A 27619-nucleotide genomic window follows, 5' to 3' on the forward strand; every position below is an offset into this window, starting at 1 on the left:
GCTCCGCGGCATGTGGGATCTTCCCAGACCAGGGCTCGAACCCGTGTCCCCTGCATTGGCAGGCAGGCTCTCAACCACTGCGCCACCAGGGAAGCCCTGAAATGTATCTTTAAAATGAATTCTTGGGACTTCCCTGGCGGTCCAGTGGGTAAGACTCCACGCTTCTGATGCAGGGGGCATGGGTTCAATCTCTGGTTGGGGAACTAAGATCCCACATGCTGTGGGGCGTGGCCAAAAAAATAATAATAATTAAAAAAATAAAATAAAATGAATTCTTAAAAGTTCTAGAATAAAGCATATCAGTATCAGTGTAATCTTGGGGTAAAGAAGGCTTTCTAGATAGGATACAAAAGCAAGAAATCATAAAGGGAAAGATTTTAACTAGATAAAAATAGAAAACGTCTATACCTCAAAAATCTCTATAAGCAACATAAGGCAAACTAAAAGCTGAAAAACATAAATTTTGTAACATGGATAACCAAAGATTAATATCCTCAATAAAGAACTTCTACAATTCACTGAAAAAGAGATCCTAATACAAAACTGAGCTGAGAAAATGAACTAGAAATTCAGAGAATTTGTACAAATGGCAATAAGCATCTGAAGTATTACACTTACTAGTAATAAAGAAATAATATTAACAAGAATACCATTTTAAAAACCTTATTAAATTGACGCTATCTAGAAAACAAAAAGTGATTCCCAGTGTTGAAAGGGTTAGGGAAACAGGCACTCACCTGCTCTGGTGATGGGAGGGCAATGTGGTGCCAAGTTTATGAAGGGCGATTTAGCATCATGTATCAAAATGTATCTTTAGCCTCATCCTTTCACTTCTAGGAATTTAGCCTAAGGGAATAGTGATGTGTCACAAGACTTTGCTTCGAGGTAGCTTATTGCAGCATTGTTTATAATAACAAAAGAGGGAAACGACCAAATGTCTTTCAGTAGCATTTTAGTGACTCACAGTATAGGATATACATATAATTATGTTGTAGGAGAATTTTTGAATATGAAATGAAAAGATACAATATATTTCCGAAGCAGGTTATACATCTGATTACACACGGAGGGTCAACTTTGGTGAAAAGACTGGCTTACAGAGCATTTCAAAGAAACTATTTCATTGTGCTCCTATATTCCGGTAGTTCTCAGCCTGGGGCTGTTTTGCCCCCAGGGGGACATTTGGACATTACTGGAGATACTTTTGGTTGTCACAGCTAGGGGGAGGGCGCTACTGGCATCTAGTGGGTTGAGGCCAGGGATGCTGTTAAACATCCTGCATCGCACAGGGCAGCCCCCATGGCAGTGAGTTATCCAGCCCCAAATGCTAATAGTAGTGCCGAGGTTGAGAAACCCTGGTGTGTTTTTGCAGGATGACATCCATGTGGTCTCTCCAAAAGTATTAAGGCAGAATGCTACTGCTGCATTGGACCCGCTCGTTTATTAGTTATGCATCGTATTAAGTAGATGCCGCTGAGGGCTTAGAAAGTGAAGTTTTCTGAAGTCAGCAAACATTTCCTGCATGATCGCAGGAAATGCTGTGCTCACATATAGCCAAGTGTTTGCCTGGTCCTTTTTCCATGGTGAATTTTAGCCCAACCTAATATGACATTTATCCAAAAGTCTGAGCTTTACTATATATTACTGTATTTTGAATTCGTGTGATTTAATTGTTTATTAAAATTTTTATCATGAAAAATCTCGGAGCAGTGGTGAGAATAGAGTGGTTAGACCTCCACGTTCGTATCACTTCGATTTAACATCGTGTCCCATTTACTTCAGCAATTTTTTTTTTTTTTTGCTGAAATATCTTCCAAGAAAAGCTTAGACGTTATGACATTTCACCCCTAAATATTTCAGAATTCCTTTTCTGAAAAAGAAGAACATTTCTTACCTCTTCGCAACAGCATTATTACACCTAACAAAACTAGCAAAAATTCTTTAATATCATCTGATGCCCAATCCACCTTCCAGCTTTCTTGGTCGTCCCCCAAATGTCTTTTACAGCTGGTCTACTCAGTGGTTTAATTATTAAAACATTATGCAGTCGTGAGCTACACAAAGTATTATATTTAGAAGCGCATCAGGGTCCTGGTCGCGGGGAGGCTTGGGCTGCTTCTGAGGCTAGAACGCACGTGGAGTGATGGGTCGGATGAAAAGTGCTACGCAGGTGTTACCTATCATCATTGTTAACTTCATGGTCTAAAGGAAAAGGCATGACCACGTCTGGCCTGAACTTTGGGCTTTGGGGCTGGGGGTGGGGTGAGAGCTCTGAGCCTCCTTTAAGGGAGTGTCCCCAAGGAAGGGGCACCTCCACAGCAGAGGGGACAAGGGAGCCAGTCACCATCATAAATCCTTGCCACTTCCCTCCGTGGGAAGCAGAGGGTGCTGGAGCTAAAAGCCGATCAGCAGTGACTTCAGGTGCCAGCGGGGCTGGAGAATTCTCGGTTGTGGAGCTGTCTTCTGTGTTTCTGGTGTGGCACAGCATTCTTGGCCTGTCCTCCAGACGTTTGCGATCATCAAATGTGCTCTGGGGGCAAAACAGCCTCTGGTTGGTAAGCCCGGATTTCCTGACATCAGCCCAGTTCCCCAGAACCCTCCGGGAAAGGAACCAGAGGCTGAGCCAGGGCACATGGGGGCTCTTCTCTGGAGCGGGACCTGCCCACTCCACCCGCCCTGGCTGGAGACCAGACTGATCCGTATGTGTTAGGTTGGACCAAATGGAATTGTCATTTTATTCGACCATTTGTGACACACAGAAATGGCAGTTTCACATGGTGCAACTTACTCTTTCCATCCCCTCAGCCAGGAGACCCTGCTCTGAGCAGCCTGCATGAACCAGTTTCTCCCTCTGTCTGTCAGTCTGTCTGTCTGCCTGCCTGTCTCGCTCTGATTTTCTAGACTGTCTCTCTACCTCTGGGTCTTCCCTCTGCCTTTGTCTCTGTCTCTCTTCCCCACCACCTTCCTTATTCCCTCACTTTCCCCATCTCCTCCCCCCTCCCCCTTCCCTCCCCTCTTTGGGGCTTGCACAAAGGGCCAGGGCAGAGGTCGGGCTGGGGTGAGCAGGGCCGGGAGAGAGCCACTGGGGGCCTCCCCCGGGGAGCACAAAGGAAGCCATTTGCATGGGGAGTTTCGGGACCCGCATTGTTCCCCTGTGGCTGGGCTTTTGCAGGTGGAGCTGCCAGCAGCCTTGGAGGAGGATAAAGGGATGAGTTGGGAAGCCAGAGAAGCATGTGGGGGAGGAATATTTAGCCCTTCTGGGAGCTCTTCCCACCAGGGACTCAAGGGGGATGGCTGATGGGAATGGGGCAAGTGACAGGTGTCAGTGAGAGAGAGGATTGGAATCCCCAGCACCCGCCCTGTGTCACGAGGATGTCACAGGGTCCTTGACTGCAGAGGCTGGGGGTTGGGGGCTTGCAGGCTGCAGAGCTAGGCTGAGGCAGGGTGGATGCCGAGACCCTATCCCCACCCTGCAGGGTGGCCCCCTGCCCAAAGCCGTGCCCGGAACCTCCCTTGGGATTCCTGTCCAGGTCGCGGGCTGGGCGCTGGTGGGAGGGGACACACAGTAACACACTGTGCCGGCGTCACAGTCCGTCCCCTCTCTGGATTGCTGTTGGGCTCGGCCCCTGCAGAACCTCAGATGCCACTGACGTTAGTAAAGGCCTCCACCCCCAACCCCGGAGGTGGTCCCTTTGATTTATTAAATACCCTGCTGGATTTAAAACTACTCCAGACTTGATAATAATAGTAGTAATGCATTAGTCCACTTGGGCTGCCATAACAAAAGACCGTAGAATGGTGGCTTAAACAACAGAAATTTATTTTCTCAAAGTTCTGGAGGGTGTAAGTCCAAGATCAGGGTGCCAGCACAGTTGGGTTTTGGCCAGGACCCTCTTCTGGCTTGCAGACTGTCGACTTCTTGCTGTGTCCTCACCTGGCGGGGAGAGAGCTCCCTGGTGTCTCTTCTTATAAGGCCCCTAATTCCATCCTCATGGGCCCCACCCCCATGACCTCATAGAACCTTAATTACCCCTCAAAGGCTCCACCTTCAAACACCATCACTTTGGGGGTTAGGGCTTCAACATGGGAATGTTGGTGGGACACAGTTCCGTCCGTGGCAAGTGATATTGACAACAATGTTAAATGCCATTGTTAAGAGCAGGGATTTTGAGTTTTTCATGACCCTCGCCCCACCCCAGTGACCCAATTAAAGTGTCCTTCAGGCCACTTGATAGCTTTGGGCTCAGTCTTCTCAATGAAATGAAGGTGTTGGGCTAATGATCTATTCGGCCCCTTCCCACTCAGTATTTCCAGGTCCCAGCTAGTTGGAAGGCTGGTTGGGAGACTGTGATCGCGGGGCCTTATGGTCATAGAACCCGGGTGGTTGCCTTGGGGGCTCTTTCAGGGCTGTGTTGAGGGGACCCTGAGGGATTTGGACCAGGAATGGTGCCCAGACCCAGGGGAGGAAAGGCCAAGAGGAGAATGGATGGGGGATGTTGCCTGCCCACTATGCAGGCGTCCTCCCTGCCGTGGGCCTGGACCTTCAGTGTTGGCAGGACCAGCGTGGCCTTGAGGTGGAGGAGGCTACCAGCTGCCCCCCCACCACCTGATACGAAGCACAGACTGTCCCCACCCCCCGCCCCACCTCCTGTCCAGCAGGACTCTCTGCTGCCTGTCTCGCTGCTTTTCTAAAGCTACGGGTGTGGCCTATGAAACTAGTCCCACTCTGCCCTGAGGGGTGACCACACAGATCAGGGGCCCTGTGTCTTTTCCCCCCAGGGCAGGGCTTTATCGCAGTAAGAGCACTGGATCTGCCTCTGGGGAGGCGCAGTGGGGCACTGCCCCCTTCCAGTTCCTTCCATGGGAGGGGTCAGCTTCTCCCCAGGGAAGGTGATGGCCAGTGTGATGTGCACTGTTTTGTGGGCTCCGCTCAAGAGTAAAGTGTGTTGTAGGATCGAGGAAAGGAGAGAGCTGTTTCGTTTGCAGAGGTTGGAAATGAATCGGGGTCTGAAACGAATTTATTTTGCGCTAAGAGGTATCTGAAAATCGGTGGCGCGCTGGAGCTGGCGCACACCTGCTCCCGAGAGCTGACTGTCGGTATCTCTTCCCAGCTCTGTGCTCAGGGCATCCTGCTGGCAGTTTGAAATTGGCCACGCTGGGAATATTTACACCTTGGAAATTGGCACAAGCTACAAATCAAGGCTTTTTCTTCCCAGAGAGCAGGTGGTTACACATTTCTCAGCGTTTCTCCTGAAGGGCATCCTGGGAGTGGAATTTTGTCTCTTGATACCAGTAGGCAACCTAGAGATAGCTCATCCGTTCTGGCCTCCACATTTGACAGATGGGAAGACTGAGGCCCAGAGGACAGCGACTTGGCCGAGGTCACACAGTGGGTTGATGGCAGAACCTAGGTGAGGGCCCAGGTCGCCCATCTCCCAAGTTTCCGTAGACCATAGTGCCTCAAGCCAGCATCCTTTCAAGCGGTAAGCTGTGGAGAGAAATCAGACATGGGGACTTGGAAAAGATTCCTCTTGCTGAAGAGAGGTGAGAAATTCCTAAGTGTTTGGGGCAGCAGATTTAGTGAAAGCTGCTTTAAAATTTCCTCCAAGCCAGGCTGGGTTAGATTTCCACTCATTGCCATCCTACCCGCTCCCCCAGCAGGTGGGACACAGCCCTAGTTTCCTGGCATTCCTTCTGTCCCGTGAGGTCACCTCCTTCAGTCCCAGAGTTGGAAAGTTGTACTTCAGCATCTAAAATCTCCCTGCAGGCGAGGACATGTTCACCAGATGGAGAGACCTCTGAGAAGGTGGCGATCCTTTTAGGCCTGATAATCTAGGATTGTTTTGGCTCTGGACTTCATCCCTGTCCTTCCTCCTCTTTGTGGCAAAGGTACTGCTGTGGACGGGGGAAGAGGTGCAGTGCCAGCCGTTCATTTGGGTTGTCAGGGGCCCCAAGACAGGGATTCTTGTGACATGATTTATTGAGAGGATGATCTCAGGAGAAACTAGTAAGGGGGTGAGGGGGGCAGGGCAGGGGAAGAAGCTAGGAAAACGTGTGGGTTCAGAAGTCTGGCCTCAGCCTGTTTCCATGGGCGGTCTAGACAGTGAATCACCCCAAAGGAGTTGTCCTGCTTACAAGCAAAAGGGCTGGGTGCCTGCCCACGTGGCTGGCCATTGGCTGTGGACTGCTCGCTGGGATGGGGCGTGTGGGTGTTTCCAAGCAGAGCAGTTTCTGTCAGCCAAGGGCAGGCCTTCGGAGGAAGTGCAAGTGTGAGCTGGTGGCCGCCACCTCCCACGGCAGCTCTAGGTGGGTATACTGGTCCAGGAAAGGGGCTCTGGGCAAGGCACCCACCACGTCTGCTGTACTTGGTGCGTTATTTGGGGGGAAGGCAAGGTTTATTGGGATTTGGGAACCACCTGTGGATTTCTGCTTTGTTCACTCCCCAACAGCCCTATGCTGTGGAAAGGCCTGGTGGTTTTTCTCTGGGGCCCATGTCCTCCCTCTGACACCAAACCAGTCACCCAGTAAAGACAGTATTGTGATCTCTCTCGTATCTCTCTTCTCTGCCACGTACACACTGCTGCTGCTGTCCGAAGTCAAACTCTCTTTACTTCTCACCGACGCTGTGTTGGTCAGGGTAGGCTCCGTGCTGTAAGAAGCACGCTGACAGGCCATCGCAGGTGTTCCTGGTTGGGCGGCTCCCTTCCAGGCAGTGAGCAAGGCCCGGGCTCCTTCAGTCATGTGGCTCTGCCATCCCCTGGGGCCTTGGAGTCATTGGTTTGGAAAGAGCGTGCCTATGGGGGCACTTTTCCGGGCAGGACTGAAAGCGTCCGCGTCACTTCTACCCACGTCCCGTGGCCGGACTCGGTCACGTGACCACACCTCACACAAGGGGTGCTGAGTAATGGAGTCTCTAAGCCCAGGAGGAAACTAAAGTGGGGTTTGGAAACTATGTACAGTCTTCTCCATAGACCTTTTGTTCACTCTGCTGACTTCGGGGTGTCTGCGGCCACCTGTCATCATGGTGCCACAGTTACTGGCATCAGAAAGTGATGGTGAGCTTTGAGGGCCTTTTCTCTATGTAGGAAGCCGATCAGCGCAGTCTTGGCCGGGGGGTGGCCATCCTGCCCGACAGCTGCCCAGGTTGGGGTGTAGCCCACCCAGGGAACTCAGCAGAGGCGTGACCTCATCGGCACTGGCCTAACCAGCTGGGCTCACCGGCCAACCAGCCAGTGGGGTGGACACTGCAGGGCCACCAGCTTCCCTCTCTTTCATGACTTTCCCAGGAAGCCCAGCTTCGCCTCCTTCCCCCGTGCCACTGAATCACCCTTCAGCGCCGATGGCAGCTCCAGGCTGTGTCCACTGCTGGCTCTTGCTGGAGAAGCGTATCCATAGCCAACTGGATCCCCGTTGGGACAGCTTTGTTTCCCCTGCTGAACACAAAATCCCCTGTTCACTCGGAGAGCCGACAAGGAGACCCTGTGGGGCCGGCCCTGTGGGAGCAGAGAGCAGTGAATGCAGCGCCCCAATGGCTTCAGCTTATTAAAGGCGAATACACAGGCTAACCCTGCCCTCCGAGCGGGAGACAGAAAGGAGGGCACAGAGCTGTTACAGCGGATTAGCGGCCGCAGACTGACGGAGGCAGGTGCAGCCTTTTCTGCAGTTTGGAAGGGTTTATGAAATACTGATCCCGTGCTCAATAAATCCTTCCCTTGGCCTCATCCGGGCTACAGCCTGAAAATGGGGATTTCTTGTTCAGCCAGGCTTGGGAGCGGTTTTGAGTCTCCCACCCCACCCCCAACTCCTAGCATTCCTTGGGAATTCCGACATGAGGATTTGTGCACTTGTCTGTTTATACACTTTCTTTTTCATTCATTCGTCAGATGCACATTTACTGAGGGCCTGGTTTGGGGGCTGGGGTTCCAGAGGTGATAGAACGTGGAGTCCTGAGTTCAAGGGACCACGGTTTACTAGGTGAGAAAGATGCCCGAATAGATGATTCTAAGTCAGACGGTTACCCATTAGAGCAGAACCAAGTGTGCCTGTGTCAGCAGATACCCCCGTGGCTGTCTCCAGGCCTCCCAACGTCAGCCTTTGCTAAGAGCCTGCTGGGTCTGTTCCATACCCATTCAAAGCCTCAAGTCCCAGGTGGCTTGTCACCCCTCCGGATGGGCTGCTGTTTCCTAATGGCACCGAGAGCAGATAAGGAGAACAGTGGCATAGCTAGAAGTTTGGGGTCCTTGAGCAAAACCTCTGGAAGGTCCATCTCATGTGGCAGAACTTGCATCTTGGAAAATGGCCAGGGGCTGTACTCCTCTGGCTCTGATGCGGATTTGGTTTCCATGTCTTTCCCTCATAGAGATGGGGACCCCACCCCCCATCTGTCCCAATCAGACATCCCTCATCCAGCTGGGCAGCGCATCTGCCAGCGAGCAGAAATCTCTACCTGTGTTCTCCGCTGGGCTTTACAGGCTTCACCTCCTGCAAGCGTTTGGATCTTTGACAAAAGATGTTGGAACCTGTTACGTGGCTCAGGGTTTCAACGTGCACGTTGTAGTGGGGAGGGAAGGAAGGGGGTGGTTGGGACCTCAGGGCTACGGTAAAGCCTGACCTCCAAGGGTGGAGGCACATGAGATTAGAAGGTTCTGAGTTAACTTGTCCCAGGGCCCAGGTAGCTGTTTCCCAGCTTCTACCAGGAGCTGGTGCTTGCGGGTGCCGGGAACACAGCTGAGGGGTGCCTCCCACAAATACGGCCTCGCCTGCAGGTGAAAGCTGGTTAGTCCGTTGACCACCAGAATTGTACGGGAAGCTTCTTCCAGTGTGAACTTCCCAGTGGCGGGTCAGGGCAGCCCTGGGGGGATGTGTGGGAGTCACTGCCTGGCTCGAGCCCCTGAGACACTCCCTTCTCTGGCTCCAATACCCTTTGGTCTGAGGACGGTGGGTGCAAGTTCGGGCAGCACAGGCTCAGAGGGTGCCCTGTAAAATGGTAAGACAGATTTGGAGCTCCGGCTGGGAACCTCGTGTCTGGGGGGCTCCTGGAGATAGAAGAGATGAGTAAGAAACAGAAGCCTGGTATAAAAGATGACCTTGGCTGTCTTGTTAAAACCTAGACATGTCCAGGTGGGGAGGGCAGGGCAGGGGTGAAGTCCACTGGCCTTTTGGTGACCGTCATCCTCTAGGCCCTGCAGTGGCTCTTGGGGAGGACAGCCGTGCATCTGCCTGGAACATGAAGACTCCAGCACCTTCCCTGGGGGACATGGGCTCCATGGTGACCCGAAGTATATCCAGAATTCTTTCCTTTCCCAAAGCAAACGTGGTACCTTCGTTCTCCACTTGAGAGGGTAGGGAGTCTGGACTTGACAGGGAGGGTCTCCGTATCTGCTGTGGTTCTTGCATTTTTGTGGAATGAGCGGCCCCCATAAATACGGTTTTCAGATGCCATAATTCGTTATAATGCCACATAACTTTTTTTTTTTAACCATTTTGGATGGAAATGTTTCCCGAATGTATTGCCAGCTTTCCTGCCATATTAAGCAACGCACGTTGAACGTGATTTAACTCCTCAGGATGATACAACCATTGCAAAAAAGGGATTATACTGTAAACAAGCTTTTTCAGCCGTTTTAGGACTGTTGGGCTCTATTCAAAATGGCCCTTAGGTATTCTACATCTGCTTTTCATAGTTTCATAGTTTTCTGCCTCTTCCTTGCTCTCTGCTAGCCATTCCTTCTTCCTGCCAATGGGTGGCTCACCAGAAGGTCCCCCCACCTAAATATAGGTCCCAGTGTACCATGTTCTGGGAATGGTGATAATGACATTTATTATCAATGTTTATAAGTAAAAGATAATTAAGCTGTGAAAGAAGATCTAAAGGGATTTCCTTTGTGATAGTTACTTGGCTGCTTCTAACCTCTTCCTTCCTGCTTCTCACCTGTATCCCAGAGAACTGAAAGAAACAGACAAGGGGCCTCCAGGTAGGTAGGGTTTTACAGTCTGGAAGCATTTCCACACTCAGCATAGATGTCCGTGAAGTAAAGAGGATACTGGATTTGCCTCTTCAGTTCTCACATCAGACGGCTGAGGAACAGAGAGGTTGAGAAGTGGGACCAGCATCATGGGGGTTCAGAAAGCCATGTCCTTGGAGTTTGAAGGAACCAAGAAGCTTGGGAGGGAGGGGCATTTTCCCCGAAAGTCTTGAGGGCTGATCTGTTGGTTAAACAGGTGGTTGGTAGGCTTGTGCTGGGCTGTTTCAGACGGTGGAACTAAGGACGTCTTGGGGGCGGGGGCAAGTCACAGAAACAGGTGAGGCTCAGGTGATGGATGTCCTGTCCAACCCTAGGGTCAGTGGTGGGGCTGATTCAGACGGTGGGATGGCAAAGGGAGGTGCAAGGGTGAACCGCCTTTTAAGACCCCTTTCAGCTCCCAGAAGGTGGATTCCATGGCCTGTGTCCAGTCTGTCAGTCGGTGGCAAATGACAGAGTAAACCAGGGATGATGGCAAGAGTGTGACAGTTTTCCCGCTGAGCCACAAGAAGCCCCTGATTGAGTTCTGGGTCCTTTGGGTGCTGAGGTTGATTAGTAATGTCTGCCATGAGCTTCGACAGGGAAACTGGAAGCGTATGTGCTGCCTGTTTGCTTTTCCTGCCTCCACACTTGCTCCCAGTCAGCATCTCCTCCAGTAGCCATCATGTTTTATTCCAGAGACAAGTTGCTCCTCATCAGGCCTTTCAAACTAGGACTCCAGAGTGTCATAGCAGCTTTCCTCTTTTTCTTCCTCCTCTTCTCTGCCCAGGCTGTCATTCGTTTCTAAGGGCCAGAAGCTCATCTGCTATTTTGGTGGGGAAGTACGTCAGAACAGTTTTGGGAAGAGGGCTCTCCTCCCTGGGTGCAGCAACTTCTTCCTTTTTTTGTTTTTAAGTTATTTTATTGGTAAGGATACCGAAGCTCAAAGATCTCTAAGTGACATTCTCACGTACATCTTCCAGTCAAGGCCAGAGCCTGAGTTTAAACCTGTATCTCATGACTCATTGTGCATTTCTCTTCCCACTATATCCTGCTTGGGTTTCATGAAATTCATCATTTTTTCTAACATCTTTATTGGAGTATAATTGCTTTACAATGGTGTGTTAGTTTCTGCTGTATAACAAAGTGAATCAGTTATACATATACATATGTTCCCATATCGCCTCCCTCTTGCGTCTCCCTCCCTCCCTCCCTATCCCACCCCTCTAGGTGGTCGCAAACCACGGATCTGATCTCCCTATGCAGCAGCTTCTTGACGGCAGTCCACCTGCTCCTGCCTTTCTCTGGCAGCCTGAGATCACAGCCACATTTCCTAAGGGCGTGGCTGGTGGGAGGAAGGACAGGCGGCATGGTGATGGAAGCTGGCTCTTTGGGAAGGGCTGTGATGGGAGGATGGCTGGGGGAGGGGGCAGTTACACAGGGGTCATGCCTGAGGACAGGAAACCGAGAGGATGGTCCCTTGAGAAGGGGCATCTCCTGCATTGGGGTGGGGGGAGGTTAAGGGTCATTGCTCAGTCATCAGGTTGCCCATGGCTCTGGGGACAAAGACCCCTCTGGGCGGCCCTGACCTAGAGTGAGGAGCAGTTGGTGTTAGGGAAAGTGTCCCCAGTGGCCATGACCTGGGACACTGAACATTGTGGTCCTGTTTTCTCATGTGTGTGATGGAAGTGGCGGTCCTAATGCTACCTACCCGGCCTCCTTACCGGTCCTTGTGCAGCTCACATGGGGTCGTGGGTGGAAAGTGCTTTGGCTGGAGCTGCCCAGGTGTATACATCACCGTCCCAGCCGTTCATGCTGAGCTCCGGTGGGAGCTCATGGATTGGACACACCCGCCCTCTGAGGCTGAGGCGGGATCTGCAGGCAGGGGAGAGGGGGACCCCAAGGCCTGTGGAGCTGGTGGCAGAGCAGGGCCTGGGACCATCTCCAGAGCAGAATGAATTCCCTCAGCGTAGTTTACCCCAGCTGGGAAGGACAGAGGATGGGCAGCTGAGGGTCAAGAGAAGATTCTGGATGGCCAGGCACTGGTTGAACCGGCCGAGGTCTCCCGCCCCCAGTCGGGAGGGCTTTTGCGGTCCGCAAGGCTCTGGGCAAGAGGCTTTAATCTAATTACATGCTTTATTTGAGCCAATTTGTTTTCCAATCCATCTTGTTCAGCAAGAAGAAAGCGCGTGCTGGGGACTCCTGGCACCCTCTTGTTCCAAGTGGGGAAGAGGAACTGCTGTCCTCACGTGGCCGGTGCAGCCCCCCGACCTCCCCAGCCCGGCCACCCCACCCCCAAACCGGCTGCAGGCAGCCCTGCCCGGCAGGGAGGGAGCTTGGGTGGGCCGACCGCTTTCACCGGCCGCGGGAGGGGAAAAAGCCCGGCTCGCGGGTCCCCCTCATGAACGCCCAGCCCAGCCTGCCTGTTCCACGCCCCGCTCCACAGCCCGTGCCCTGTGGGGGTCCCGGTGCTCCAGGCAGGACGGAAAGAGGAGTGGCTTGCAAGGCAGTGGCGGGACGGGGCTGCTCCTTCCCACAGGGCCCTCCCCACCCAGCTCAGAATCCCTGGCTTCTCCAGCAAGGGCTGCCCTCAGAATCCCAGGCCCGGGATGTTCAGTCTGCAAATGTATTTTCATAATAAGGCAGCAGATTTCGAATCTCTGTTATTAAAGTCCAAACAAAACACCGAAGCCCTTCAAACATCCCTGGAGAGGGAAGGTTTGCCGGCTCCCGCTGTCCTCCCCAGGCAAGGAGCCGTTCTTGCCAAGCTGCGGCTTTCTGTGTTTCGCAGCATTTTCCAAAATTCTTTTTCCGCCCTTCTGAATCCTGCTTCAGGTCTTTGCTTTCCCGCTGTTTACACAGACTTGCTCCTCTGGGCAAGCTCCCTTGCAGGCCTGGGGTCTTCCGCCCTTGGACTGGGGGCGGGGTATGGGAATTGTCGGGGCCTCGGATCACTTTGCCACACGGTGGGGGCAGCTTTGTCCCCCTTTTATTCGACAAATATTTATTGAGAGCTTGTAAGTGTCCTGGGCCCTGGGGAGAGCAGTGGACGGGGCAGTGGCCTTTGCCGTCAGGGAGGGAAGCAGACAATAAACAAACAACGCTGAAAAAAAATGTAAAACTGCGCCGTGACAAGGTGCTAGAAGGAACCAGATCCCCTAAAGATGAGTTTGCTTTTGGGAACAGCCAACCATCAGTTGGTACATGCAGTACATCGAGTGAGAAATTAAAAAAAATTTTTTTTTTAAATCGGTGTGCCAGGAATATAGTGAGATTGGTTTTCTTGTCATGGCTCCTGAATTATAGGGAAAATAATGACAGCTGACATTTTTTAGTTTGTCAGGCTTCATCTCACTGGAACGTCAAAGGATTACACGTTCTTACCCCATTTAATAAATGAGGAATCTGAGGTTCAGAGACGTGCAGTCACAAGCCCAAGGACACGCAGCTTAAGAGTCGAGAAGCCAGTGTTTTGAGTTCCTCTGTAGCCTACCTGCCAACTGCTCCCCCATCCCACAGCCCTGAAGCCCATCCGTGTTCCCATCCATGTTCTGAGATAGACCATTCCCACCAGTGTACCAGATTGTATCCCAGGGTCCAGGGGGAGGCACTCTGTCCCATGGACACTCCACAGCCCAACGCAAGCAGGCAAAGACCCTTAGAAAAGCCCGCACATCCAGAGGTCGGGATGCTACTTCCAGGTGTCAGCTGCGAGTCCCGACAGAGGCATCCTGATTTCTGGTGCCACTCAGACCCTCTCCGGCCCAAATCATGCCCTCTTTGTTGTCAAAGAGCTTAGCAGATTGAAAAGATGCCTGAGCACTTTACCCAGGCTTTCTCACGGGTGTCACCAGAATAATCGTGAGGGATGCTGTGTCTTTAGTTTGGGGAGCCTGATTTGTAGGTCTCTCTGAGCGGTCTTGGTATCTTACAGGGCATCTGCATTCAGCTCGTTTTACACTATGTTTGTGGCCATGGGGGGACCCAGAATTTACGTTCCAGCGTGTTCCTTGGGTGTTCAGTGGTGACCCATCCTGCGCCAGGTGCTGGGACCAAGGTCCGATTCCCCACCGGGTGAGGGGGCAGACGGATAATTCTGGACCATGGCATGGGTGCTGAGAGGGTAGAGGGTGCCCCGCTGTGCTTGGGGGCCTAGAGGAAGGCCACACAGGGAGATGACCCAGGAGTGGGGTCCAAGGAAGTTTGCCAAGGGGACTGGTGCTCAAGGGCAAGGCGTGGTGGCTGAACCTGTGAGTGGCCCCCTGCAGAGCCTCTGGCTTCTCCAGTCTCTGTGGGGTTAGGTCTCGTTCTTTCCAGATCCTCTGCGCATCATAGGGTTTACCCACTTTCACTCACGTGGAGGAGAAGACGTTACAGGGAATGGAGTAAATGTCCCCAGACTGTGGACCTCGGGCAAAAACAAGGTCCTAGCTTTGGGCCTGATATACCTTCTCCCTCTGCCCAGCTCTGGGTCCATGGCATAGCCCAAGAAGGGATCTTGGAGGCAGACGTGCTCCTGTTGGGAGACAGGGCTCCGTCGCCCAGATCTCGGTCAGTTTTATAGATTCTGCCGAGGACCAGAGCCGGGTCTCTCCACCTCAGGTCTGAGCTCTCCTCCTCACCTCACGAGGCCCCACCTTTCCCACTGCTCCGCCGTCATTCACCCCCTCTTCGCGGTCACTGAGCCGGGGCCTCTGAGGCCGCCTGGAGCCCAGCACACCCTGTTGGCAGCCCCTTCTTATCCTTCAGGTTCCAGCTGAAAGGTCATCTCCTTGAGAGACCACCCCCAGCATCCCTTACCTGTCTCACCGCACCAAGGTTATTTCCTCCTGACTCCTATGAAGGGGCAGGACAGTTGCTGTCGGCACCACTACCCCATGCTACTGATGGGGAAACTGAGGCTCGGAATGGTTAAGGGCTGCAGATCAGAGCGCGGGTGATGGGATCCCTTTTTACAGGACACAGCTGCTTTCCCTGGAGCCCTTTGCAGGCGACTTCCACTCACACCCTCGGGGCAAGAAGTGAGGGACATGGCCGTGTGAGCTGCAGGGGAGTCTTTGAAGAAGATTTGAAGCAGGAAACACTGGGGTTTGCTACTTGGGGAAGAAGAAGGGTGGATACTGGGGAGGCCTCAGCAGATCTGTCAGACCCAGGCCTGATGGTGGTGGAGCTATCACAGCGGGGGCTCTTTAGGAGAAAGTGCGGGGTGGAGGGGGCCCTTGGTGGGCTGCGACAGCATGCCGTCCTGCAGGAACTTGCCTCCGCCCCGGCTGGCACGGCAAGGTGAGCCGTGTGGGAAGCTCTGAGTGAAGGTGGCCACGCTGGGGAGGAGCAGAAAGAAAGGACAGGGCTTCCCTGGGGTGACCCAGGCCTGGCTAGAACCCTCGGGTGGCTTTGCATTACATTGAAACAGACTCCAAACCTTATCCTGCCCCACCTGGCCCATCTGGCTGGTGTGCATTTTTTGTCTCTGCTCCTCCCTGCCCTCAACTCTGTGCGAGGCTCCCCGGCCTGCATTCAGCCCTGGACTCTGCCAGGCTCGATCCTGCCTCAGGGCCTTTGCACAGGCTGTTCTTCCTGCCGGGAACCCTCTTCCCGCAGATCTTCTTGCCCTGCCTCCCTCGCACTGTTTAGGTCTCAGGGCTGTGTTACCTCCTCAGGGAGCTTTCCCAGATCCTCGAGAGAGCAGCACCCTCTCTCCTAGCCACGTCACCACACACATAGTTCGCTGACCACTCACTCTTCCTTTGTCCCTTGGTATTAATGTTTGTGGAATTGGGAGAGGATGGAAACACACACACACACACACACACACACACACACACACACACACACACACACCCCCCCCCCCCCCCCCCCACCATCTCCTAGGAAGATGTAGCCCTTCCTAGGAGTAGAAGCCCCATGGATTAGGAATACAAATGTCACCTCACTGAATAGGAATGTCATCTCATTATGGGAGTCCCCCCCCATTCAATCCCCATCCTCACTGAAGAAGAGACTTGCCTCAGAATATTTTTTTTTTTTTTTTTTTTTTTTGGTTGCACCGGGTCTTATTTACTTATTTATTTTTATATTTATTTTTGGCTGTGTTGGGTCTTCGTTTCTGCACGAGGGCTCTCTCCAGTTGCGGCAAGCGGGGGCCACTCATCATCGCGGTGCGCGGGCCTCTTCACTATCGCGGCCTCTCTTGCTGCGGAGCACAGGCTCCAGACGCGCAGGCTCAGTAGTTGTGGCTCACGGGCCCAGCCGCTCCGCGGCACGTGGGACCCTCCCAGACCAGGGCTCGAACCCGTGTCCCCCGCACTAGCAGGCAGACTCTCAACCACTGCGCCACCAGGGAAGCCCGCCTCAGAATATTTTTAGTGTTTTTCTCCTTTTTTTTTTTTTTTGCTGTGCCATGCGGCATGCGGGATCTTAGTTCCCCGACCAGGGATCGAACCCGCGCCCCCTGCCATGGAAGCACGGAGTCTCAACCACTGGACCGCCAGGGAAGTCCCTGTTTTTCTCCTTTTAATACAAGAATGGTATACGCATTATAGTAAAATTAAATATACAGGCAAGACAAAGCAAGAGCATAAAAACCAGCCACACTTCCTCCACCCCACATTTTGGTGCACAGTATATTCTTCTAGAATAAAATTCAAACCCCTGCCGTGGTTGAGAAGAACCCAGGGACCCCCATGAACCCTCATCTCTGGCTGCCCCTCCCCTCCCCCAGCTCCAGGCCCCTCTTCTGTTGGTTCCTCACACCTGCCCGGCTTGTTCCTGCCCTGGCTGCGTCACAGAGCTTCCTCCTAAAGGTCGCCTCCTCAGACTGGCCTTCACATCTAGGGAGGTCTCCACCTGCTCCCCCGTCCCCATCCTCTACCAACGCATGCTGGCCTTTGTCTTCATTCTGTGAGTGTCACTCTTTGGTGAGTGTGGTTACACTCGTATCATTGACATGTCCCCTCCTGCTATAAAGCCACCCTGACTGTTCCATGAGCCCCAGGGTACACCCACACCTCCCAGAGCCAGCCATGTGGAAATCTCGTAGCAAAACTTTTAAGTGGATGAAGGGATGATAAATTCCTAGAAGTCGGGGTGCTATAGCAAGGGTGTGTGTTCTCCAGGGTTTTGACCTTCAAAGCCAATTGCACTCAGGAAAGTTGGTATTGATTTGCACCCCAACTGCATTGTCTTGAGTGTGTGTGTGTGCTTTGCCACTTCCCCAGGCAAAAGCCCTACATTCCTGTTGATTTTTTTAAAAATAAATTTATTTATTTATTTTTATTTTTGGCTGCATTGGGTCTTCGTTGCTGTGCACGGGCTTTCTCTAGTTGCGGCGAGCGGAGGCTACTCTTGGTTGCAGTGTGTAGGCTTCTCATTGCGGTGGCTTCTCTTGTTGCAGAGCACGGGCTCTAGGCACGGCGGCTTCGGAAGTTGCGGTGCGCGGGCTCTAGAGTTCAGGCTCAGTAGTTGTGGTGCACGGGCTTAGTTGCTCCGTGGCATGTAGGATCTTCCTGCACCAGGGCTCGAACCCGTGTCCCCTGCGTTGGCAGGCAGGTTCTTAACCACTGCACCACCAGGGAAGCCCCCTGTTGATTTTTTTAAAAAAATATTTATTGATTTATTTATTGGGCTGCACTGGGTCTTAGTTGCAGCACGCGGGATCCTTAGTTGCGGCACGTGGGATCTAGTTCCCTGACCAGGGATCGAACCCGGTCCCCTGCTTTTAGCCACTGGACCACCAGGGAAGTCCCTCATGTTGATTTAAGTTGCGTCTCTTTGCTTATTTGAGGTTGAACATTGTTACATCTCCATGTCCGCTTTCTTCCCTCTTTTGTGAATTGCCTGTTTGTCTTCTTTGAATGTTAGGGTGCTTGTCGTATTGATTCAGACGAGTTCTTTATATATTAAAGACACGCACCCTTTGCTCTCTATGTTGCGAACACTTTTGGCTTTGCTCCCAAAAGTTTTACAAGGTACCTCATGCCGGTCCTTACTTGGGGCTGCCTCATTTGGGGTGACCTTGGCCTTTCTGCCCCAGAGCCCAGAGCTGAACGGACATCATGCCGTGGAGGCAAGGAGGGCTGGGAGGTGATGGGGCGGGTGAGACCAGCACAGGCCTGGAGAGACGCGTGGGCGCTCGGGAGCTGCCTGTGGACCCCGGCTCTCTCCTGGGCAAAGTGCTTGTGATGGGGGTTCTAAGAAGGTGTCTCAGCAGGGGGAGTGGGTCAGTCACCTACAGTCTAGGACCAAGAGGTGAGGGTTGGCTTAGTGGGGTGTGCCTCCTCCATCCTTAACGTGGTCATCATGAAACCCACGGAGACCCACCGTGTGTGAAAGTGACACACATGGAAAGCTGGTCTCTGGCCTGAGGAGTTCCAAGTGGCTTTGTGGATCTGGGTCAGGGAAAGCCAGGACTCTCTGGGCAGAGTGGCCTCACCTGTCATCTGTCACCTGCTGGTGGGCAGGGTGGCCCAGCCGAAATGGGCAGAGCCGGCTGGGTGTCCTTCCTGGCGCCACCCCCTTGAGCTCTTCACCCGGCAGGGTTGGGGTGAGGGGTTCCAGGAGCCCCTCCCCTGTGCCCAGCCAGCGGAATCTGAAACTCCCCCAGCCTCCAGGTCTCTGCCCTGGGAAGGACCTCGGTGGCTGGGTGTCCCTCGTTCTTTATTCCCACTGCCCCACCTTCCCGAGCCGACAGCCCAGAAGCAGAGAGGCTGGGGTGCTGCCGGGAGTGAGACCCTGGCCAGCTCCCCGCCCTGCTTCAGGGGAGGCACCAGATGCAGCGCCCCTGGCTCCGACCGGGGGACGCTGGGCCCCGCCTGCCATATGCTCGGTGCCGAGCCTCGATCGGGCGAGCAGGCCCGCCCAGCGGGATTTTTGGCACCTGGGACACAGGAGGCAGAGCAGAGGGCAAGCTACCCAAGGTGGAGGAAGAGGAGGGAGGGGCTTGGCCACTGGGATCGGGCCTGCGGCGGGGGTGGGGGGGGGGGCCCTCTCGGCTCTTGGCTTCGGGTTGGTCAGGGGAGCAGGTGGGGGGAATAAAGGGAGGGCTGGCTGTTCCCAGGAGGAGCCAGGATGCCAGCCAGCCAGGATGGGCCTGCTGCGAGTCGCAGATGGCGGCCTTGGGTCTCTGCACTCTCCCCGGGACAGAGTGCATCCAGGTGGGCAGCCAGGCGGTGCCAGCGTCCGTCCCTGGCAGCTCCCCTCTCGTTGGGGAGGAGGGTGAGATGGAGGGTGACCCTGGTGCAGGGGCCCCAGCAGATCTTCTGGTGTTACCTGCACCCTCAATTCCAGCCCCCCAGGGTCTCCTGAGAGAACAGGGGCAGCTTCCTGCCCACCCCTTCCTCCGCTGCGGGGGCCCTGGGTCCAGGGAGGATGGGGACCTTCGGGGCACAAAATATCGGATCCGATGAGTCAGTGAGGCTGACCAACTGGTCCACAGGGTGTGTGTGTGTCTAAGCTCATGCCAGCACTTATTTAAGATCAAACCATATGAAACTGCTTTTTTCTTTTAAAGTTGAAGAATGATCGATTTTAGGCACTTTTATGTGGTTCATCCTATTAGTGTTCCTTCTTTTTCTGTTTTCTGACCAGATCAAATAGCATGAAACATCCTTTCAGTGTTTACATGGAGCCAGCCTCTGAAACCATCTGGATCCAGAGATTTCTTAAGATTCTTTATCTATTCAGATTTGATATCTCTTTAGTTCACTTTGGTCCCTTATGTTTCCCTAAGAAGGAATGCATTTCATTCAGATGTCCAAGATTTCAGTCTAAAGCTGTATACAATAGCCTTGTAATTTATAAAATCTTCTTTAGATTGTGGTTACACCCCTTTCTCATTAGTTCCTAATGGGTCTGTTTTCTCTCTTTCATTCATAGTTAGACATGACAGTGTTTTGTCTCTGTGTGTGTGTGTGTGTGTGTGTGTGTGTGTGTGTGAGAGTTTGTTGGTCTGGGGGCTTTACTGAGAATCAATTCTTGGATGTATTTATAACTTTTGAGTTTTTTTCAGTATCCTACTTTATTAATTTCTACTCCTGTTGTTATTAATTCTTTCCTCCTGCTTTCTTTGGGTTTTATTTTCCTTATTTTCTAAATTCTAGAATTGAATGCACTTCATTTATTTTCATTCTTTTTCGTTGAATAATAAATAATATTTATTACATTGTGGTCAGGAAATGTGGCCTGTGTAACTTTAGCTCCTTGGAATTAATTTAGCATTCTTTTACTAGTTATGTGTTTCTGTCTGTTCCTTTTTGTCTTTCTCACAGTTTTTGCATAATGTGTTTCAATAAGATGTTATTCCACACAAATTTTTTATTACTTTTGAACTTCTTTGTCACCTAGTGACAAACTTACAACTTCTTTAAAAGTTGTAAGCTTTTAAAAACTTGCTTTATTTCGTTGTCCCTCTTAAACAGTCATTTAATATTTTAAAATCAGTTTTTCAATAGAGGTGTTGAATCCATTTACATTCATTGTTTTGCTTTGAGATAGTGGCTCTTCTGTGATTTGAATTTATCACAGTTGCCTATACCCTGTTTCTTCTCTTCTCTGGTGTTTTGTGGTTATCTTTGGGTTTTTCAAAAGCACTGTTTGATCTAATAGCTCTCATTTATCAGAGTCAAGCCTGAAATAGCATCTTTTGTGTTCTACTTACTTAAGACAGAAAGTTGTATTCCCCGCCTCATTCTCAGTTTCTGTTAGTATCATCTAAAGTTGCAGATTAAATTTGTATACTTATCTATGCATACCTATACATTGTCTGATGCTCCCTTTCAAACGTTTTAAAATTATTTTGATCTTTGCCTTCACTCTTAGAGCCAAATTGGAAACCTCTATGTTCGCTTGGTTCCGTGCTCATCACCAGTGTGTTCATTCCATGACTTTCCCCTCTTGCATTCTTATTTTTGATCCATTTCATAGTTGGTTGGAAAACATTCTCCAGTGTTCCTCTCAAAAAGGATACATGGTTGAAACCTTGCACACTAGAGAATGTCTTTGGTTTATTGTGGCCTTCATACATAGAAGACAGTCTAGCTAGGTATAAAAATCTTGGATCTCAAAGTTTTCTCTCCTCACAACCTATAGACATTGCTCCATTGTCATCTGGCCAGCTGCTTGTTGATTTTAAATCTGTATCTATTTTTTCCTCATCCTGGTATTTCATATGTTTTGCAAAGATGTACGTGGGTGTGTTGGTCTTTTTTCCTTGATTTTTTCCAAAAATTCAGTTCATCCTTTCCTTCATACGTAGGTTGGCCTTCAGCTCAGGGATCCTATCTTTGGTCTCTGCTGCAGTTTTCTCCCAATTATATGCCATCTCTCCACTTTCCCTCTTCTATCCCTATCGTTTTCTCTTTCACAATTCCCACGTCTTTATCCTTTTCCTCTAAATTTTGTGAGAATCTCTCCAATTTACTCTCCATGTTTCTGAATCTGTTTTCTACAGTATTCTCTCTCTTGATTGCTTCCAAAGTCGATTTTAATTGTGCTCCTAGGCTTTTAGGTTTGGGTTTTCCCAGCTCTTCTTTCTTTCGTGTGTCACCCTTTTTGTATCATCACGTGGCCTGTTCAGCTTGGCCTCGTTTTCCCATATGGCTTTTTCTCTCCTACTTCATAGAGGCTGTGTCTTTTTAGAATTTTTTTTTAGTCTGACACACCCATTCAGTTTCATATCGTCTACGGCTGTTTTCGAGCTACGGCGACAGTTTGAATAGTTGTGACAGAGACCGTATGGCCTGCAAAGCCTAAAATATTTACTGTTTGGGACTTTGCAAAAAGATTTGCAGATCCCTGGCCTAGCGTGACAGCTGAATTCCCATTCCAGCCCCAAGCTGGATGGCAAGGGAATGCATCCAGCTCCCTCTCCAATTCCTAATCCCTCCCAGCCTTTTTCCTCAATTCGCTTCTGCTCTGTGGAGGTGGTGTCCTTCTGTCTCCACTGCCTGACTTTCTCGTTCTCTGCATCAGTCATTTAGATAAAAACGTGAGTTCACGTACCCACTGCAAACACAGTCCTTCCCGTCTATCCATCCCCTTCCTTAAGCCTCCCTTCTCCGGATCCGGCTCCACCATGGGGCCCCCACCCACTTCCTGCCCATTCGTTGTCCGGTTGTTGTCTCCCTGTCATCTTCCCTTTTTTTCCAGGATTTTTCTGTTCATCAGACAAAGAGCTCTGTCCTGAGGTAAAACCTGGACAGGTTTTGCTTGTTCTACCACCATCTGCTTTTAATTAATAGAGATTGCTCCCAGATTCCAGCGTTGGGTCATCTGTCAGTTTAGTTTTTGGCATTAGTGTGAATTTTCATTTTTTTTTTTTTTCTTCATTATCTGTGTAGCTATTTTGGAACAAAACAAGGAGAGGAAACGTGGGTAGCTGCAAGTAGATGCCATTTTGAAAGAGTCAAAGATGCATTTTAAAGCTGCGTTTGGTCCATCTTGAGTCAGTCTCTGTAGCTGTGTGTGTATTTGATGAAAGAAGAAAATGCAGGAACACTTTCCTTATCCAGGGACCTCTTGTCCAGTGACCTCAGTTCTCTGGAATACACCCAAAGAGTCCGCACGCAGCCAGAGAGCTGCCATGGTGTCCGTGCTCTGAAGGTTATTCACTGTACCCAAAGGAGAGCAGTTCAGTCTCTCATTCCAGGCCTGTTGACCCATGCTTTACATACAGTTCCAATAAACCTTAGTCTTTCTGTTTTCCTAGCTCACAGCTAAATCAGAATCAGCAAATTGGAAGAGAGAGGGGACAGTTTACAACAAGCACACTGACCTGATGAGAACTGCTGGCTGACAGGAAGGAAAGACCTAAGACCCACATAAAAATAAACAACCACAACAACAAACCAAATACAGCTGTAAATCTGCACGTGTTGAGGCTGGCACCATTTCCCGTAAGGGCGAGCGGCCTGGGGTTGCCCGGTGATGCCAGTTTGAGTCAGCACCCACCCCTCTGAGCCTTTCCTCTGCCAGCCTGGGTCCTCCACACAGGTCTTGGGTGCAGAGACTGTCTCCACCTCCTACGACTGCAGTCGGTTCAGACAGTGGTTCTAACCCTGGTTGCACATGAGACTCACCTGGGGAACTTTAAAGATCTGCACACGCAGGCTGCCCCCTAAACCAATGAAATCAGAATGTCTTGGGGGTGGAACCCAGGCATCAGTGTTGTCCTAAAGCTTCTGGGTCATTCCAGAAGCCTGGGTTGGGCACCGGGCCGTTAGGAGCACGGGCAGGGTTGAGAGCAGTGCCACGTGCCTCTTTAGTGCCCTGTGAGTGGCTCTCGTTATGGAGGGGCAACTGTGATTTGTCACTTGGGGTCTGGAGCTGGCTCTAACTAGGCAGTGATGGATGCCACGCATTGGAGGATGGTTTCTGGCCCAGGTGGATACTTGGCTCTGAAAAGAAGAGCTGGGGGCGCTGCTAGGAGGGAGTGATGGAGAGGGAAGGGAGGGCTGGAGGGGCAGGGCCAGGTCCTCCCGGGGCCGCCTCCCCTCCAGCCTGCAGTGCACTGGGGCCTGGCACCCTGGCACCTTTCTCAGCTCTGCTGTCCTGTCTGAGGATGGGAATCACGGTGCCTTCCTCACAGGGCTGCCTGGAGGCTCGGGGGAGCTGACGTGCTGTTAGGGGCTGTCTCCAGGGCTGAGTCTCCACCCCGCAGAGGAGACAGGGCAGGTGATTGACCGGAATGCAAGTCCTGACGGGGGCCAGAAAGAAAAATAATGAGAAAGCGATGAGAGTGCGTTCAAGGCTGTCCCTGCAGTGACGTCACCGGCACCGCTGGCATTCCAGTTCTTTCCCGAGTGGAAGACAGCAGGCAGGGATTCCCGCCAGCTCGCTGGGGGACGCCAGGACTTAGGTACGGCCTGGGTTCAGCCCCAGTAGTGGCTTTGCCGTGAGCGCCATCTGCCCCTGGGATGGCAGAGATGTGGCCGAGAGCAGCCGTTCCCAGCAGTGAAGTGCAGTGCCATGCGGGGCGGGGGAGTGGGGGGCAGTGCCACTGCCCGTGGGTTTGGGCCACTCCACTCACTGTCGCCTCGTGTCTCGACCTCTCGGGCTTGGCCCCAGTGGAATATAGGCCACTCTCCCTGGATGCCCCAGCCCCTGCCTTCCACGAGGTCCTGACTCCAGTTAGCCACCCAGCTGGCAGGAGGGGCTGGTACTGTGGACTCCGGTGCCCCCGGGCAGGGCATCCTGGTCGCGGGGGGGGGGGGGGGGAGGTCCAAGGACTCTGATCCCTGGGGGCAGGAAGGGGGGCTGTTTTTCCCCACTTCCGGAGACTGGCTCCTAGTGGGGTGCCCCAGGAAGCTGGCTCGGGGGGCAGCAGAGGGCTGCCAGGCCTGCGGCTCGCAGGGCAACAGGATGGAGCTGTTTCAGCTTTAATTAGGACCTTGAAGGAGGCAGCCACCTCCCATGGGCCAGAGGCTGACTCTGGGGTGATCTCTGAATGTTCCCTGCAGATCTAAGTGATGGTTTGGGGGGACAGGTGGCCTCCTGCCCTGGCCTTGTCCTGTGCTCCCACACAGATCACTCCTCACCCCCAGCCTGGCCTTGGTTTTCCCCTTTGCAGGATGAGGGGCTGGCACCTGCTCCTGGAGCAGTCACTGTGTGTGTGTGTGTGTGTGTGTGTGTGTGTGTGTGTGTGTGTGTGTGTGTGTGTGTGTGTGTGTGTGTGTGTGTGTGTGTGTGTGTGTGTGTGTGTGTGTGTGTGTGTGTGTGTGTGTGTGTGTGTGTGTGTGTGTGTGTGTGTGTGTGTTTCCCTCCTCCTTTCTAGTCCCCTTGCCAGGACACACACCCAGCCTGTTTGCACCGTCACTACTCCCAGAACAGGCTGGGCCCTCTGCAACCCCGGGGCTGGCCTGGCTGGTCCTCCCTGCCGGCAGTCTGGGAGTTGCTGGAATGCCAGGCGTTGTGCATCCCCAGCTCTGAGCTGAATGCCTCATTCTTATCGAGGGAGAACCCGTTGGTGTTTACCGAGACTCAGCGTAGCATAACCACGAGTACAGTGATCTTGGCATCTCAGACTCGAGTGCAAGGCCCAGCCTCACCACTTGCTAGCTGTCTGGGATGCACTGGGCAGGCGGCCTCCGTTTCCTAGTCTGCAGAATGGAAATAATGCCCGCAGATCAAAGAACGGTTGTGAGAATTCAGTGAGAGCCAGCATGTTGAGTGGTGGTGCAGGGTGGGCTGGAGTGATTTATTGGGCCTCTGTAGTGGGCTGGCCATCACGCCAAAAGCTGACGTGTGAACACAGATCTGACAAAGGAATTGCATCACCTTATCTGAAGAGAAGGAAGAGCTGGCAGGGAGGGGGCCGGGGGGGGGGGACCGGCGTTGGAGGTTTGCATCTGCTAGGCCGACAGAGGCCACCCCCAGGGGAGGCAGGCCCCAGGGCGTCACACATCCTGCCCGGCTCGCGCTGGGACGTCCCCGAACTGATACCCGGCAGACGCGGGCCCGGCGGCCCTGCCTCTCAGCAGTAGGGCCCATTAGAACTGAACTCTTCTTCGTGGGGCATTTTATTTGCACACTCCAGTAGAGTGGACACCAAAGGGGTTTTCTAATGCTTCATGGGCTGCTAATTTCCTCCGTGACCTCTTTTGTTGGGGCCTGACCCCAACCAGAGGCTGCTCGCCATGCAAGCCAGCGCCTGACACAGACCCGGGGTGTGGGGTGACAATGAGGCCTCTATTGGCTTTAATCAGGCTCCGGGTGCATCTTAAGAACAGGGGGAATTTGTGTGGCGCTCCAAAGCCCTGGGTGGCACAATACGGGAGCCCCCCTAGTCCCTCACGGAGGCCGGGGGGCCGGCGGGGGTGGTCAGGCGGGGCCCCTTTGTCCCAGCGCCTCTCGAGAAGGCCAGGATGCCCTGAATGGCCGCCCGCGCGGCCTGGCCCCTTGGGTATCACAGGCCTCTGGGTATTTAGGGAGGTGGCCTCCCACCCGGGCTGGCAGCCTATTCTTCGCCCGCCTAACTAGGTTTTGTCTGTGCTCTCCCCTCCCCTGCAGACTGTGATTCGTACTGCAAGGCCTCCAAAGGGAAGCTGAAGATTAACATGAAAAAATACTGCAAGAAGGACTATGGTGAGTGAGAGCCCCTTGTCTGGGGAGGGGGAGGGGAGGCACCACGTGACCGGCGAGGGGCTAGGGTTGGGGTGCAGGTGGCCCGGCGTGGGTGTTGGTCACAGAGTCCCTGGGAGCGGACGGGAGCCGCGTGGGATGGGTCCCACGCCCAGGAGTTTCCCAGTTCTTCCCCCTTGGCGGCGGGTGGTGTGAGGGGTCACAGGCGTGTGGGCAGGGTTCCCCCCCCTGGCCCTGCAGGGAGGCATCCCGGCCAGTGGGGCCTGACAGGCCTGGGATTCCCAGGCTTCACTCTGCCCCTGAGGGGCTGTGTGGCCGCAGACCTGTCACTTCACCTCTCTGGTCTTCAGTGCCCTCATCCGTACTCATGGGCATTCAGCCTGAGGCTCTGTAGCTCAAAGAGAGGTCCTCCGGGCATTGGAGAAAGGGAGGGAGCTTCCATGGTGTGTTTGAAATGCCGATTCCAGAAGCCAGCTCCTTCCAAGGGTTGACTCCACAAGGTGGAGCTGGGTCGAGAATCTGCATTTAAAACGGCTCGCTGGTAATTCTGAAGTTTGAACACAGCCTCGGGATCCCTGAGGGCCTTTTCCAGCCGGGAGCTGGGGGGCTGCAGAGATTCCCTGTCACCGGAGGCCTCAGGCTCCCTTCCTGGGAAGAGGGTGTCCAGTCCGTCCCCCAGTCTCCCCGTGCGCCATCCACCCTGGCACTGGGGGTGGGGACCCCTGCACCCCTTCTCCGAATCCTCTCTCGCCAGCCCCGCCCCGCCCCGCGGGAGGTAAGGAGCCAGCTTTGTGTTTTCTGGGCCCTGAGAGTGTCCGAACTGGCTGGGGGCCTGGGCCGGCCAGACACCACGGGACTCAGAGTCAAGGCTGACCACACGGTGGGTAGGAGGCAGTTGGGGAGCCCCTCGCAGCCCCCGGGCAGGTGTGTGCACATAGCTAGAGGCAAACAGAAGTCCCGACGAGATTGTCCAGTCGTCTGCTGGTAGAGCTGGGGAAGGCCAGGGCGTCGGACGCCCGGCCGGGAAGTGGCCACAGCCTGGATGGCCACCCAGGGGCCCCGAGCCCAGGCCTGGCTCTTTCCACCCTGGGGCCCTCCTCCTGACCCAGTGGGCCCGGCTGATTCAGGCTGAGGCTGGGCCTCCTTTTCCTGGACCACGAGGGTCCACTCTGCCCATCCCCCTCTGCCCACCTCCCCACTCCAGCTGGGTGTTGCCTGTCTTGCCCCTTCCTCCTCCCTCTGGTTCCTGGAGGTGAGTTCCCCACTTGGCTGCCTCTGGGAAAGGCGACCGGCCTGTGTTTTCTGCCCTGCATTCCTAGTCTATACCCTGATCGGGGTGCCTTCCGTGGGACCTGGGCAAGTGCAGTTGCTTCTCTGAGCCACAGTTTCCTTGTCTGTAACAAGAGGGTGATGCCCCGACTGTGTCATATGGAAGCACCCAGCGTGGGGCCAGGTGCCTGGTGGGTTCCCAGGAAAGAGTGGCTTCGGCTGGTCCCCTGGAAGCTGGGTTGGGGGGCAGGGAAGAAGTGGGGTGGGAAGGGAAA

At 53.1% G+C, this 27619-nt stretch overlaps 1 protein-coding gene across 2 annotated transcripts in view; it reads left to right on the plus strand.

The window, feature by feature from the left end:
• The window catches only part of NTN1 (netrin 1), a 192611-nt gene that overhangs the window by 148399 nt on the left and 16593 nt on the right, over nucleotides 1-27619 (plus strand). For both annotated transcript variants that reach the window (XM_068530344.1, XM_068530343.1), the window contains exon 6: nucleotides 26004-26078. In XM_068530344.1, the coding sequence (XP_068386445.1) occupies nucleotides 26004-26078 (75 nt within the window). The remainder of the gene's footprint in view (nucleotides 1-26003; nucleotides 26079-27619) is intronic.

Source organism: Eschrichtius robustus, chromosome 20 (assembly GCF_028021215.1).
Source record: "Eschrichtius robustus isolate mEscRob2 chromosome 20, mEscRob2.pri, whole genome shotgun sequence".
NCBI lineage: Eukaryota > Metazoa > Chordata > Mammalia > Artiodactyla > Eschrichtiidae > Eschrichtius > Eschrichtius robustus.